Source organism: Myzus persicae, unplaced genomic scaffold (assembly GCF_001856785.1).
Source record: "Myzus persicae strain clone G006 unplaced genomic scaffold, MPER_G0061.0, whole genome shotgun sequence".
Classification (NCBI taxonomy): Eukaryota; Metazoa; Arthropoda; class Insecta; order Hemiptera; family Aphididae; genus Myzus; species Myzus persicae.
The window spans coordinates 267,580-282,120 of record NW_019103460.1 but is presented as its reverse complement, the minus strand read 5'-3'; the positions used below and the strand labels follow the sequence as shown (position 1 = coordinate 282,120).

General features: G+C 31.2%; 1 protein-coding gene across 1 annotated transcript; it reads right to left on the bottom strand.

The window, feature by feature from the left end:
• Positions 1–6: 6 nt before the first annotated feature.
• On the bottom strand, positions 7–1,074 carry LOC111034567. Its single transcript, XM_022315846.1, has 2 exons — positions 867–1,074; positions 7–791 (listed from the first exon to the last, which is right to left on the bottom strand). Exons 1-2 carry the CDS (start codon positions 945–947, stop codon positions 516–518), a joined length of 357 nt encoding a protein of 118 aa, XP_022171538.1. The 5' UTR covers positions 948–1,074; the 3' UTR covers positions 7–515.
• Between the last annotated feature and the right edge of the window lie 13,467 nt (positions 1,075–14,541).

Below are 14,541 nucleotides of genomic sequence, written 5' to 3'. Positions count from 1 at the left end.
ATATCGTCCCGTGTCGTAACTGCGCTCACTTGACATCATCCACTTCGGATCAAAATTAGTTGAGCACCAAATAGGAGTGTCATCCGGTCCACTTTCGCCCTTCCAGCGAGGGACTATCATCATCCACCAGTAGCTCTGGCCTTCAGGTAATATCATACATATAATTCCTAGTCGTGTTCAGTGGCCATCATTAAAAAATCCTGTATTCGTATGTTTCGATTAGTTAGCAGTTAACCGTTATTTATAATTATATTATTATTTGAGCTTGTTGTATTCAATACTAATTTTATATTATAATATATAACCTATGGAATCCACGTATATCATACCTAGGGGCCGGAATTATATTCCTTTGCATACTTATTTTGAACCTATATGCTATCAGACGGGGGTTTGAAATCTTTACAAATCATGAAACTGGTTAATTAATGGCGAACATTTTTATGGCACATTTGAGAATATTATTAGAATCTTTTTTTGGCTTTTTTAAATGAATATAATTCTGGCTCTTAATCTTAACTATTTTGTATGAGAATTGTATTTTTCAATATTAGGCTGACAAGCAGTTTCCAGTCAGAACCGTTTTTTGTATAAAATGATAATAACAGTGATATAATGTTACAAATATTACCGTATCCTTGAAACATCACTCCTGCTAATTCAAAATATACCCTGAATACTTTCGGGTTTTTTTCGACCATTACTAAACCGTATTCAATTGTCGGGATTAATTGGTTCATCAATAAAACCGGATGATATTTCCCCGGTTGTTTTGGAAACCATTTCATCGCCTAAAATAAGAAAATAATTTTTGGTTGAATAGGACCTTCAACCAACATTTGAGCTATATCATTTGGACAAAGTACTTTTGGTGATTTTGTTGACGTCGCGGGAGTCGTAGGCCTTAGTTCTTCCACAACGTCATTCGCCTCAACTATGACGTGCATTTGTGTCTCAGAATCCTTAGTCTCGGCCTTCGGTTCCTCGTTACCGGATTTCTTATCGACCGTCTTTATCGAGGTTTGAGAATACGCGTCAGACGTCTTAACTTGCTCATCACTGACATCCTATTAATTCATCTACCGTTTCAATCGATGTTTGATAGTGTACTGCGAGCCATCCGACTGAGATATATTCTTGTCTGTCACTGTCTTCGGGTGATTTACTCGAATTGCGCATAGTGCAGATGTCGAGGGAAATGAGTGGTCAGTATGTCTCTAAAATTTTGATCGCATGTTCCGTGTAGTTGTTAGTCATAACTTTTTTAGTCTTTAGTCTAGTCAGAGTGGTGCTACACGGCCGTCAGTACCATCGAGTTTCAATTCGACTGACCTCTCATTGTTTTCCAAAGGGGGAACTAGATAGCTCCTCGCGCGCATTGACCACGGCTTCGCAAAGCGTGCGTTTTGCATTGTTGTTACAGGATCTGGCCTCAGAGAGCCGTATCTCATCGAAACAGGTTGCGAGATGGATATGTTCATTGACACTCGCCTCAACCGATCCGCATGACCTGTAATGCTTGAATCCGGGGAACTTGTTGACTGGCCAACCATTGCTCGCCGTATTGCAGTCAGGTCCAGAGGAGGCTCTCGCTGTTTTCGGTGGATGGAAATCAATGTACCAATGCCAAAGCTTTTGGAGCCGTTGATCATCGCAGAGCACGTTCACAATATTAATGTGTCACGGCCTATTATTGTTCGTACCTGGCCAGTACAATACATGTTATAAATTATAATAATAAATAAAAAATTGAAAAATTATTTTGTTTTCTTATCGATTAAACATATTATGATTATTATAATTAGCCATAAACCTAAAGTTAATAAATGATATACGTAAATCAAACGTTTTTTAGAGCCTCGTATTATGAGTAAAATCGACTTGAAAAATTCGGTCAATCCAAGTTAAGTACTAAAAATAGGTGTTACCATAAAAAAATTAATTTTTGTACTGTTCATGCTAAATTCATTTCAATACAAGTTCATCCGGCCTTATATCGTGATCACACTGTATATTTAAATCTTACAATATCTTTACACTTTAGGATACATTTTTTAATTAATACACATACAAAATTAACGAATAATGTTGCAACAGTTGAATACCTATTTTAAAGTTACGGTGTGGTGCCTTCCATTCAATGCCCGAAGCCTCGAAGGGCTCTCATGAATTTTATCGAATATCACCATGCAATACAATTTTATGTAAAATACCTTATCTTATCAAAATGTGAAAACGAATTTTAAAACAAAGTTTAAATAATCATAAAAAAAATTCAATATAATATATTATAATATTATAAATAAGGGAGATTCGCTAAAATAACAAATAAGTACATATAATATATACTGTTGAAGTCTCCATCCGATGGTTGCGACGCTCCCGACTGTAATTTGTCATTACATAAATTATACCAATATATTCCTATGTATTACGATCAGGGATGGCCAAGATTCTCAAAAATCGGTATCGAGATACTAGATACTAAATACATGGATTTGGAGTACCGAAATTCTAGATACCGATACTTACGTTTTAAGTATTTAGATACTCGATATCCGATACTCGAAATAAAATTAGTCACAGGTTTTTTTAAAAAATTTATTTATACACAATTTGGTATATATTTATTAAGTAATTAATAAAGACCACATATTTAATAACTTCATAATAACATTATACAACACTATTAATTATTATTGTTAATTTATGTGCATAATTATTTAGTTAGTCATAAACTACATAGGCAATAAGTAGTAACTTAATTATTAAACTAGTATTATATATTATATTGATAAAAACCGAAAAACTGATTATTTTAATACTACCTATTAAAGTTTAAACTAATTATTTGGTATTGAACTATATTTATGTTTTATACCAATAATTTTAGTAGGTTATATATATCCGTAAGCTAACATATGATAATAATATTATAAAAACTTTTAATGTTCTGGGCTGACCAAATTGTTATTATTTTTTTTTTTTACCTGTCTGTCTCATAACGTTTTGGAGTAGTAAGTTAAAAACCACCCTCAGTTTTTGGTTTAAAATTTGATCTGAACGGATTTACACCCAAGACTTATAACTGTTCAGTAGAGATGATTCTGAATTGTTTTTTTTTTTGTTAGTTAATTATTTTACTCCGTTAAAATAATTGCAACAAGTATCCAACATCATAAACTAGTTTTATTTTTTTTTCAAATATTGTGTTATTGTGTCACTTATTCACAGAGTGAACTACTTAAAAAAACTATCCGAACTATCGATACACATTTGGCACAAGCTATAAGTTCTACTAATTGATACAGTTAATACTCGTAATCCTCATAATTTTAAGGTATTTTTCAAAACATTTGAAATGATTATTTTTATTTTTAATAACTAATAACCATAATATGCTTAATTTTTCATGTTATTTAAGGCTTTAAAATATCTTCCACACCAAAATTAATAAGTTTTGTAAATTACAATAATAACTGTTGTTAAAAACAAATTTTTATTTTAAATTTAAAATAAATAAAAACATTTTATTTTTATAAAATGATGATGAAAAAAATAATCCACCGAATTCACTGAATAAACTTATCTTCAAGTTAACGAAAACTTTGAAATTCAAAAAGGTACGTATTATTTAGTTTCCAAATTATCATAATAATTCAAAATTATATTCACGATGGATTTTTTGACTAAATCAGAATTTACCCACGTCTTATAAAATTAAAAACTCGTAAATGCACGTAGTAGTCAGTATATAAGAATAAGAATATGTGTTAATTTTTATAGGGCGAGTCACGTACCTATTAAAAAATCGTTCAAATGTCGTCTGAGTTTTGTGAGCGACTGACTTAGTCGCAAAACATGATAATAATAATGTGTTCCAGACAACTGGTCAGTAAATTTTAAACATAATCATAAAATATTTCCCTCATTTTTTAAATAATAAAGTACAAACAAAAGAACAGAATTTTCAAATTTAATATTTGAGATAATTGTAACATAATATTGACATGAGTTTCAGTGGCACTATCTGCTAGAGCCAAAAATAAATAATAATTAGCAAATGCTGCAACTCTTCAGCACTGCTTACAAGTTATAACACTTAGAACTAAAGACCGACTTTAATTGACATTTCACCTGTGTTTGCACACAAGATGAATCAAATCTGATCAAATATTGTGTTGCATAAAGTATCAACCTGAGTTATCTACTTTCTGCATATTTCATTTCAGAACGTAGTTTTTCTTTGTACAAACATATTTTAAGTAATATAAGATATAACTGTAAAAAACTATTTGGAAATCTATTTGAATATCAATTTTAATACAAAACTGTATTTTTTTTGTTCAAGGATTTTTTTTTTGTACAATATTATAGAGGTTAGAGATTTACAATATAGTTACGATTTTTACAAGCTACATGAATTAATTTTACGCTAGGGTGTTGAATGTTGATGCGTTTGATTATAATATAATACTATTTCAATTAAAAATCAAGTAGACAAGTAGCATAAAAAAGCTACAAGTTTCTTTATGTAAATCAAGTTCGTGAACAAAAATTGTTTTATAATTATTTCGGTAATAATAAATTTTTTCATTCAGCAACTAATTGGTTGTGGTCACCCTCTAAACGGCGCAGCAAAACATGCGCCGGACGAATTTCTTCGTCCGGCTCCATATTGAGTGACGTTTTTAGGATTTATCGGGTCAATGACTAACTCCTGCTCGTTGCCGTCACTGCATTCTGTTTCCCGTTCCGAGTGGTCCACCAGTCCAAAAGTTATATGTATATTTGGCGCAGAGGACCATCGACTCTGCGCTGAACAGTCTTCAAATTCGCTTGTCTCCCGGACTTTGGGCGATGTTGCTGGTAGTTCGGACGCCGATTGCACGGACGTACAAAACCGTTGAAACTGTTGAGGGAGAACATTTCACACACGGAATATTATTATTACTTTTCTCTTATTAAATATAGTCCTCTGTTTCTTGGCTTATTGAGAGACACCACATAAGAGAGGCGCACTTGTTTTTAAACTTCTAATATTAATATTGAAATATTAACTATTAAGTAATAATAACATAACTATATAATAAGAATAGAACTTATTATGTGCTTAAAATGTAAAATATCATGATGATTTTCATGTTGTAAATATTTTCGTTTTTAAAGGCTTAAAACACTGATATTCAACACTACCTCTTCCAAACATTAGGTTTCTAAATCATTTAAATACTGAACACTACAGGACCGTATTAGTACATGCGGGGTCTAAGGCCTACGGTAGTGTTAATCCAGGCCTGGAAGTCACACTACAACATTTAAAATACGGAACGTATACAAACGAATAATAATACATATCCAATAAATCCTATTCATTAAAAAAAAAAACAAAAAGTCAAATAGTTTTGTACTTATATTTTGATCACATTTCGCACTTAATTGTGTGTATTATCAAGTAGCCACGCCAAATTGCCGTTTGAATTTTATTTTTAGTAATTTAATTAAGACAAATATACGGCAATCTATCATTTATATGTCCAAAAACTTCGGAAAACCATTTATTACTAAGGCGTATTAGTTGGACTCGGAAGTGTTTTTACTGTATTGCTCAAAACGCAATATTCCTTATCTTTGTAATAAAATATATTACTCAGCTTATAAGAGGCACAAGATCAATTCATGCACGATTCTGCCAATAATTATTCTACGTAAATGCGTTCTGTAGTAAGTGAACCAGAGAATCAGCGGTAATCAGAAACCTATCGTTTAAAACATTCCTTTTGAATATTTGAAAAAAAAAATCTCATTGAAATCTATTGTAATATAGGTATATATATAGCCTTCCGTGTCTGAACTGACTTTTGAATTTTGGTTTACTTTTCATACGCTCTGGTGAAATCCTCTTAACTGAAATTGTGACAGTTTCTTTTGTTTCTTCACGCGGATCATGAAGAAAATTGTTATTCAGAATAATATACAGGGTAATTCATCAAATACACCCATTGCTCAGCCAACATTTTAATTCTTTGGTAATGTATTTTTTGAACGAAATTTTTTTTAAAAATGTATGGCCCATATTTTGAAATAGTTAGATTTTTTAATACCGTTATGCGATTGTTCCATAACTTAAGTCTTCTAACTTCTTTCTTCAATTGTGAAACCCACATTTTTAACTGTGAGCAGTAAAGCGAGATATTTTTTTGAACACCTTGCTGTATCTATAACGAAATTAATTATTTCTGTCAAAATAAAATGTAAATACTCACTAAGAATAATAGTCCTCAATAGTTAATATATACCTAATGGTCTTATATAACAAAAAAAATATATTATGTATCCTTGTCTTTATACTCAGATCATTTTTACAATTAATAAATGACTATAATTTTCAAATTATTATCCCAAACATAATATGATTACGGAACTATGATTTATGGTACACAAATTTAAATAACTTAAAAATATTACCAGTTCATATTTTTGTTTAGATACATAGATTCAGATGATTTATAAAATGTCTACAACTTGCTTTAAATAAATAATCCGTGGGCTATTATTTTTATTTATATTTTATACACTTTTGAATATATTATTCATTTAGTTTCACAACTTTATAACAAATCATATTTCAGTTTGTTAATTTATGTCTTTTTAAAATTTAAAATTCAGATTTTAAGAAAAAAAAATATCTTATCAAGTACCGTAATTTGTAACATTTGATTTTTTATTCTGTTTAATGCTCTTCTAAAATTTGAATTATTTATTTAACCAATATATACATGTATATATTATATACGTATAATTATAAACAAATAATTTTAATTTTTTTTTGATTAATTAATGCTATTCTTTTTATAATTTTAACTATATTTACAAATAGTTTTTTTTTAAATTCAGTCCCGGGGGGCAGTAAACGAGTTGATTGGTTTTTACATTCATCCAGTTCATCCTTGTACTTAGGATATTCTGTCAGTGTGTATTTAATAGTAAAGTTTACTTTACAGTCAGCAACTAACTATATACAGTTATAATATTATTAAATAAATATTAAAAAAATGTTAAGAAAAAACCTTAGTACCAAAAATAATTATCAACGAATATATGTCAACTAGGTAAATTAGAGTATCTCCAATAGTTTGTGAAATAATCATTTCATTGAATCAAAAAACTATTATTATTATATGTAAAATGTGTATGGATAAAATAATTATAATTAATATAATGCAGTGATGTAACTGGTAATACAACTAGGGGGTAAAGTAACTTCTTCATCAAAATTGAAACAATAATCTAATCGTGTTACACAAATCTTAAAACTCATTTTATGTGTTGTAACCAAATTGCAGATACCTACCTGTATCATTAAATATTGGTGCTAATTAATTTTTCTCTCGTGCTTTAAACTAGCTACCTAATAGAATTTACTGAGAATTTTTTCATAGTGTCGTAAAAGTTTTAAATACAATGGCATGTTGTTTTTAAGAAATAGTAATGTATGAGTGAATTTTTTTTTACGTTTCACTTATATTATAATATGTATTTGTTTTCAATATAGAATTTGTTATAACTATTTAAGCTACATGCTCTTTGGGTTTTAATATTCACATATAATTATAGTATAAAGTAATTTAGACTTTTAAACTGTGTATAAATAAATAAATAGTATTAAGTACAGGTAAGTTATACACAATAAGAGTTCATTAAAAAAAACTGCTTTAGGTAGCTTGTTTGACAAAAAAAAATATGTGATAATTATTCTGAAATCATAATTCATGAAATATTATAATTATGTTAACTTTGTGTCCCAAATAATGCGATAACGTCAACAATACGTCAAAATTATAATATACAACCGGAGAAACGTAAAATATAAGTACTGTGTGCAATAGTTTGAGTAAAATATATTTCTATCTTATGAAATATGTATGTTAAATGTTTGCATTTTTTCTTTAATTTTGAAAAATTAAAATATTCTAATATTGGCATATCTGTGGGGAAAATTTATCCTTTAACCTCTTCCCCTCACTAAATTTCATGGTCGTTAAGCGTAATAATAAAAGTAATATTTATAGTAATTATTCATATATTTTCTCTTTAAAACTGGTCAACTATTAGTAATTATTAGTATACTTCAAAATAATTTTATGTGAGACATTTTCACTCGATCCCTCAATTGACCGGTGAAAAAAAATGTATTAAAACTTTAAAATTCTTATTAATTCACCTCTACCTTCTAAAACCAATTGCATTAGTGTTGAAAGAATAATGTAACATCATATTACATAACGTGCCTACAATATACAACAAATGGACAACATACAAATGAATTTTAACAACTAATGCATTTTCATATCATTTGAATCATTAATTTTTGACGAATACGATATTGCGTTGATGAAAATATCTTATTTGGTGATCATATCTATATTGAAAATAAAAATAAAATATGTTCAATATATCGCATTGGTATATCGTATCATTAGTATGTGTACACATACTAAGCATTATTATATTATTCAGTCCCTAGCTTTTAGGCCATGTTAAGTATAGTGTAGTTGCCAAATAGAATATTAGAATACAATAATTGTAAAAACCATAGCATAAAATCTTAAAAACATTTTTGTTTTAAAACTCACAATGTTACACAAGTACACTTCTTAAAAATATTAATAAAATTGCGTCAGTCTTTTAATTCAGAAAATTTGTCTTGTTTTTAACTAAATAGGTAGGTATACAACATGATTTTAATTTTCTTACGACCTACAACGCTAAAAGCAATAATATTATTGTTCGTTTCATCCTGTCATTCTCTCTCATTCCTTTGTACGAAGGTAAAAACCCTCGATTGGCGGTCGGACGTTGAATGTTGGATAAGTTCGTTTTGTATTATTTTAGAATTCGTCGTCTGATTAATTATTCACCGATTGCTTCCATCTATTAGTTACATTATTCACTACCGTCTATAACAATGCCTAACCACATCCATTCGCTTTCCTTTCATATATATAATTTTTATTATACACAGATAACATACAGTATACAATAAAGTAAATATTTTATTATATTTATCATCTTTACCTTTAGACTCTGATCGAAGTGGTGAATGTATTGATTTTAAATGGTGTGTGTGTGTTGTTTTTTGTGCGTACACGATTTGAGGTAGAAAACTGCTTCGAATTTTAACTTGAATACCGTTTTCAGCAAAAAAGTCAATCTAGTTTTTACCTATTAGGAGGTTGAAATCAAAATTCCTGGTACTTTTCCTAATGTAAGCTCCAAATAGCTCACAAATGACAAAATTCCTATTCATCACAACAATTTGTATTTTTTCATTACTCAATGGCTTACTTAATAACGAGGTATCCTTTAAACATAGGAGAGGCAGCAGAGCGATAACCTGCTTTCCACTTTTTTTTTACTTCTAATTCAAATCAGAATATTTTATTGTAAATTTGCATTTTTACAAAAATATTAGATAAAAATGGTTATTATCAGTTCAGTATTTGATTTTTACATAAAAAACATTCTTCTTTAAGAATAAAATATGACGTTGACTTTGAAAAAAAAAATAAATCTCAAAAAAACTACTATTACGATAAAAATATTTAAAATATTATGTTTTGAAAAATGTTGTTTTGTAATAATACTCATTCAAAATATAATATACAAAGTATTTAAAAAAAAACAATTTTTATACTTTAAAACGCATAGAAAAAATATATATATATAATAGTAATTTATGGTGCATTTATTTACCCTGAAAACGACAATACATATAGTTATATCCTTATAGGTACAAGAATCACTATGTTTATTGTATACTCTATAATACATACATAGGTATAAAATACTAATATTTAAACAGCGCGTGGGTATTTTTCCCCCATTTGATATAATATAAGGGTGGTAAAAATTCAGCCGCGGCTGCTTTTATCGTTTTTTTCCCCCCTTCGTTTTGGCAAACAATTAAAACGAAGCGCCAAAATTATCCTGCGCGGCTCTGTGTGTTGTGAATATTTAAGTAGACGTTTGAATTGAAGTGCTCCCGTATAACGGTGGATGCGGTGAGGGGGGAAAGGGGGTATGCATATTTATATTTTTGGTGTAATTGTGCGCACTACGCAACTACAGTGTTGGGTAATAGGGTGTACGGCCAGACGAGACGAGACGAGGAAGTCAGCGGTGGCGGCGATTTTGTTTAATAATTCAAAGGCAAAAAATTTTTGTCCCACAAATAACAAACAACAAATATAAAAAACACAAACCACTGGCGTTATTTTTCTATTTAATTTTTCTTAGGTCATGAATTCGTGATAAACACTCGACGAGCGACCGGACGTGATGTAGCTTAAGTTTTTCATAAAATCTATTTCAATGGATTAGAGACACTACAATGTAGGGAATCTTCAACATTTTTTTATATAGCGAGCACACTAAAAATTTGATGTTTCTAATGGTCGACACATTTTCATATTTCATATCCGACTGTAATTTGCATGTAAAATTAAAAGTTCTATACAGTCATAATTTATTATAATAATTATGGCAGTGCAGTCAAGTTATGACTGACAATTCGTAAGTCATAAATCGTTAGATTGATAAATCTTGTAAATAACTTGAAAGTCACTGAAGTGTGTTAATAGCAGTATATAAGGACTTATCGCTCGATAGATTATCGAAATCTCACAAGAATGACGATAACGAAGCAGTGGTTTTGCCATGGTATTGATTCCGTCGTAAGGATTTGCTCGTTTTCCAAAATAGTTATTTTTAAAAGAATCATTTATTGTGCGACAACCGAGAGCGCAATTGATTTTTGTTTTATTTTGTCATTAGTCTCGACCACGGAATATAAAATCATATTTTACTTTTGGTTCTGAAAATCCAATAATATGGTTTTGTTATTTGTTTACGAAACGTTGCGCAATATCAAAAGTGCACTGCACAATAACGACCTCGTTAGGAAATCTAATGTAGAAATATAGTTTTCGACCGAACTCTAAAGTACCCACACAATCTAATTATTAGCTCAAATTACCTCCAAACCAGTAAAGAGGTGAAGAGCTAGTGTATGTGGGAAAGTCAGACGAGGGCGAGAGTGAGGGTGGTACCGAAGGTATATGGTCTCAAATAGGTACCTTATTATATTATTATTATGTATATAAGAAATTAGGACACGAAAAATGACATTAAAATGGGATTACGATATCTAATTTTGAACATAATAACAATAATATCGCTTATCGTTAATATCATAAGCACTCGAGAGGTAGGTACTTAAATATACGCGAACGGTTATTTATTTTTTGGTTTATTACAATAATTTCAAAAAACCATAATCCAGACAAAGTGTTTTAAAGTATTTTTTATCAAATAAAGTTGGCCCCGTCAAAACTGTATTATAATAATATCATGGCAGGTAATTTAATAGACACCATTAGTACACTTGCTATAATAATTTAATAAATAATGAAATATTTTATTAATTAATAAGCTGTGGTTTTTTTTTTTTATGGATACTCGGGCACTGCGGAATAACTGGTAATGGAAAGAGAGGACCTATTTGCCAAGGAAAAAGCAAACCATCCACGTCAACCATATATCTTGAATATAAGCTTGGACAAAGGAGCTTGGATTTCAAACAAATATCTGCAAACGATTTAAAAATATACGCAATGTGGTGGTTCGAAATGAACACTGAATTAAACGGAATAAAAGGAGCAACATAGGTAAACGGAATAATCCAAGTATCTCAAACGGAGAGACTTATTTGTACTAAGTCGTCTCAGAATAGGCCATACGCACTACCCACATGCTCTTCTTGTGAAAAAAAGAGACACCAACAATATGATGAGGCCAACCAACTCCAACCAAGCACATAATCACAGAATGCAGAGACACACAATAGGCCTCGCAAAAATACCAGAACGTCACGTACGAAGAGCCACTCCCATCCAACAAAAACGTCATTGTCCACGAAAAAAGATATTAAACTTCACAATATTTAGTTTGAGTAATTGAAGTATATAATACAAGTCTGCAATGGTCCGCTGTTATCGAGACTTCAGCTTTGATATAAAAAAGCAGCGATTTGCGTGTTTTGCATTAATATTATTAGTTATACCACGATGACGAATGTAATAATATAATATATTTGGGGACGAAGTGACCGAGTGGATAACGCGTCGGTTGCAACGCGCACCGCCGCCGGTGTAACAGGCGATATTTACCCCCACCCGGTAAATATATCCTAGGTTATAGTTACCAGGAGTAAATATATACTAGGTTATAGTTACCAGGAGTAAATATATACTAGGTTATAGTTACCAGGAGTAAATATATACTAGGTTATAGTTACCGGGGGGTCAATTTATCCTAGTATATATTTACCTGGGTGTAAAAATATCCCAGTGTTAATTTACCGGAGGTAAAAATATCCTAGGATATATTTACCCCCCGGGGATGTCAAAATATCCTAATATTTATCTACCCCCGGTAACTGTAACCTAGGATATATTTACCCGGAGAGGGGCGGGGGGTAAAAATTATTTAGGGTAATAGAATCCTACGACACCGGTTCGAACCTCGGTCACGGGCGGCACTTCTCTCCGGGTGGTCACGGTGTCCGGAGAGAGTGGCCGACATCCCCCACCCGGGCGCGGCAGAAACCTACGGGTGCCCGCTAGATATTCTGCCTAACAAACACACACGTGTTCCATAACCCTACAGTCCCAAAACGGTCCCACAACAGCTAATGGCCTCAGTCTCCGAATCTTAAAAATAAAATAAATTAAAAAAAATACATGTCGTTATTCTATATTAGGTACCTGTTTCATTCTATATCGGCGGAGAAGGTATAGCACCAAACACTGTTTTACATAATAATATTATTACTATTCGTTTATTTGTATGTAATATATTATTATTATTATTATATTGTTAAATTCTTTCGTAAACAAACCGCCGCCGCCGTGTGCCGTCGACAAACTTCAGAGCACTAAAAACTTACTTGATTCGGTTACCACGTATACCTATACACCGTGTATTGTATAAATCGTCTTTGGAAAACTCGTTAAACCCGCCCGGTGCGAATAACTTTATGTGTGTTTATTATAATACATATATGATAATAATAGAGATAATAGTAATAATAAACACCGCGCGATGTAACTACAGACCACAGCGGAGCGGTGGAAATCGATAAGTCCGCTTCGGCGTGACGTTAACGCCCGCGTACCGGGGTTTAAGCTCAAAATCAACTTTTGCGAGATTTGAATTTTTTTTTTGTTTTTGATCTCCATCACGCACAGGATAGGTGTATAGGTACCAAAGTTCTTATTGCGAGTGTTTTCGTTTTTTCCGACACCACACGCCGCGTACGACTTACGAGCGAATATAGCGAATTCATACGAGTGCCAAGTCCCGTCGTCTCACTTTTTTTTCCCGCCGATAAAATATTACGTTTAGAACTTTTGCGCGCCGTTATAATATTATTGTCACTGATAAACACTGCCGCAGTGTTGTTTCCGCGTAACTGCGTACACCTGCCAATGTCGCGGCCGTAGGGGTCGACAGCATCAAGAATATCAGTTGTATATACATTCGACACGATTGAAACAATCTCGATTTTGACTTGATGTAAATGGATCCCGTCATATATTATGTCGGCCATCGAACAGATGGATAGATCGATTTTACGTGTAGCTCCGCGATAGTCAATACTGTTGTACTTCAGGCCACTTCAAAAGTGTAATTTTCAAGCAGTTGTATTTTGGCGATTCTCACTGCTCGTCTTTGTGTTGGTAGTAAATTATTATTAGAGTGTGTATACTACCCACCTACCACACATTGCATGATAGTATTTCGAACATTTTACACATTCTTACGTCAACAATAGTCATCAGATCAAAATATTCGAAATCGATTTATGGATGTGAAATAGCTACACGACAAAAATGTAAATAATCGTATGTTATATAATCTCATTTGGTTTGGATACGCATTTAAATATTATAAATGAGTGCACGTTGTTAGATTTTTTTAACCAAAAAAGTATTCTAAATCGATTCTCCTAAAACATATTACATCGTGGTAGTTAGAATAGATTATGTCATTAAATAATATATCATTCCTACGTTATACGCACGAGTATGGTGTAGGGAGACTTACACGTTATACGCATGATATTATCTCAACTTTTTTGAGCATTTTTAGAACTAACTAAAAGGATTATTTATTTCTCAAGAACTAAAAAAAAATTTAATATTTTTAGAACACTTGTGTTAATATAAAAATCCATACCATAATATTCATGTGCGATGACATTCACGATTTTGTTTTTTTTTTTTTTTAGTTCAATTGATACTAAATAATTGTAATTGTTTCTAGAAATAAAAATGACTGTAAGTACTATATGTATTAAAAATAGTAGTTTATAACATAAACATTATATTCTAAAGCCTCTCATCAACAAACTATAGAGAATTGATAAGTCGGAAATAATGATGACACACGTGGTCACTGATACAACAGTTCACATGA

Excerpts from the sequence above, each read along its gene's own strand:
- LOC111034567 (XM_022315846.1), bottom strand. The coding sequence starts at position 947 with ATGCACGTCATAGTTGAGGCGAATGACGTTGTGGAAGAACTAAGGCCT. Across the intron at positions 792-866 it reads CGTCAACAAAATCACCAAAA|GCGATGAAATGGTTTCCAAA; the intron begins GTACTTTGTCCA and ends TTCTTATTTTAG.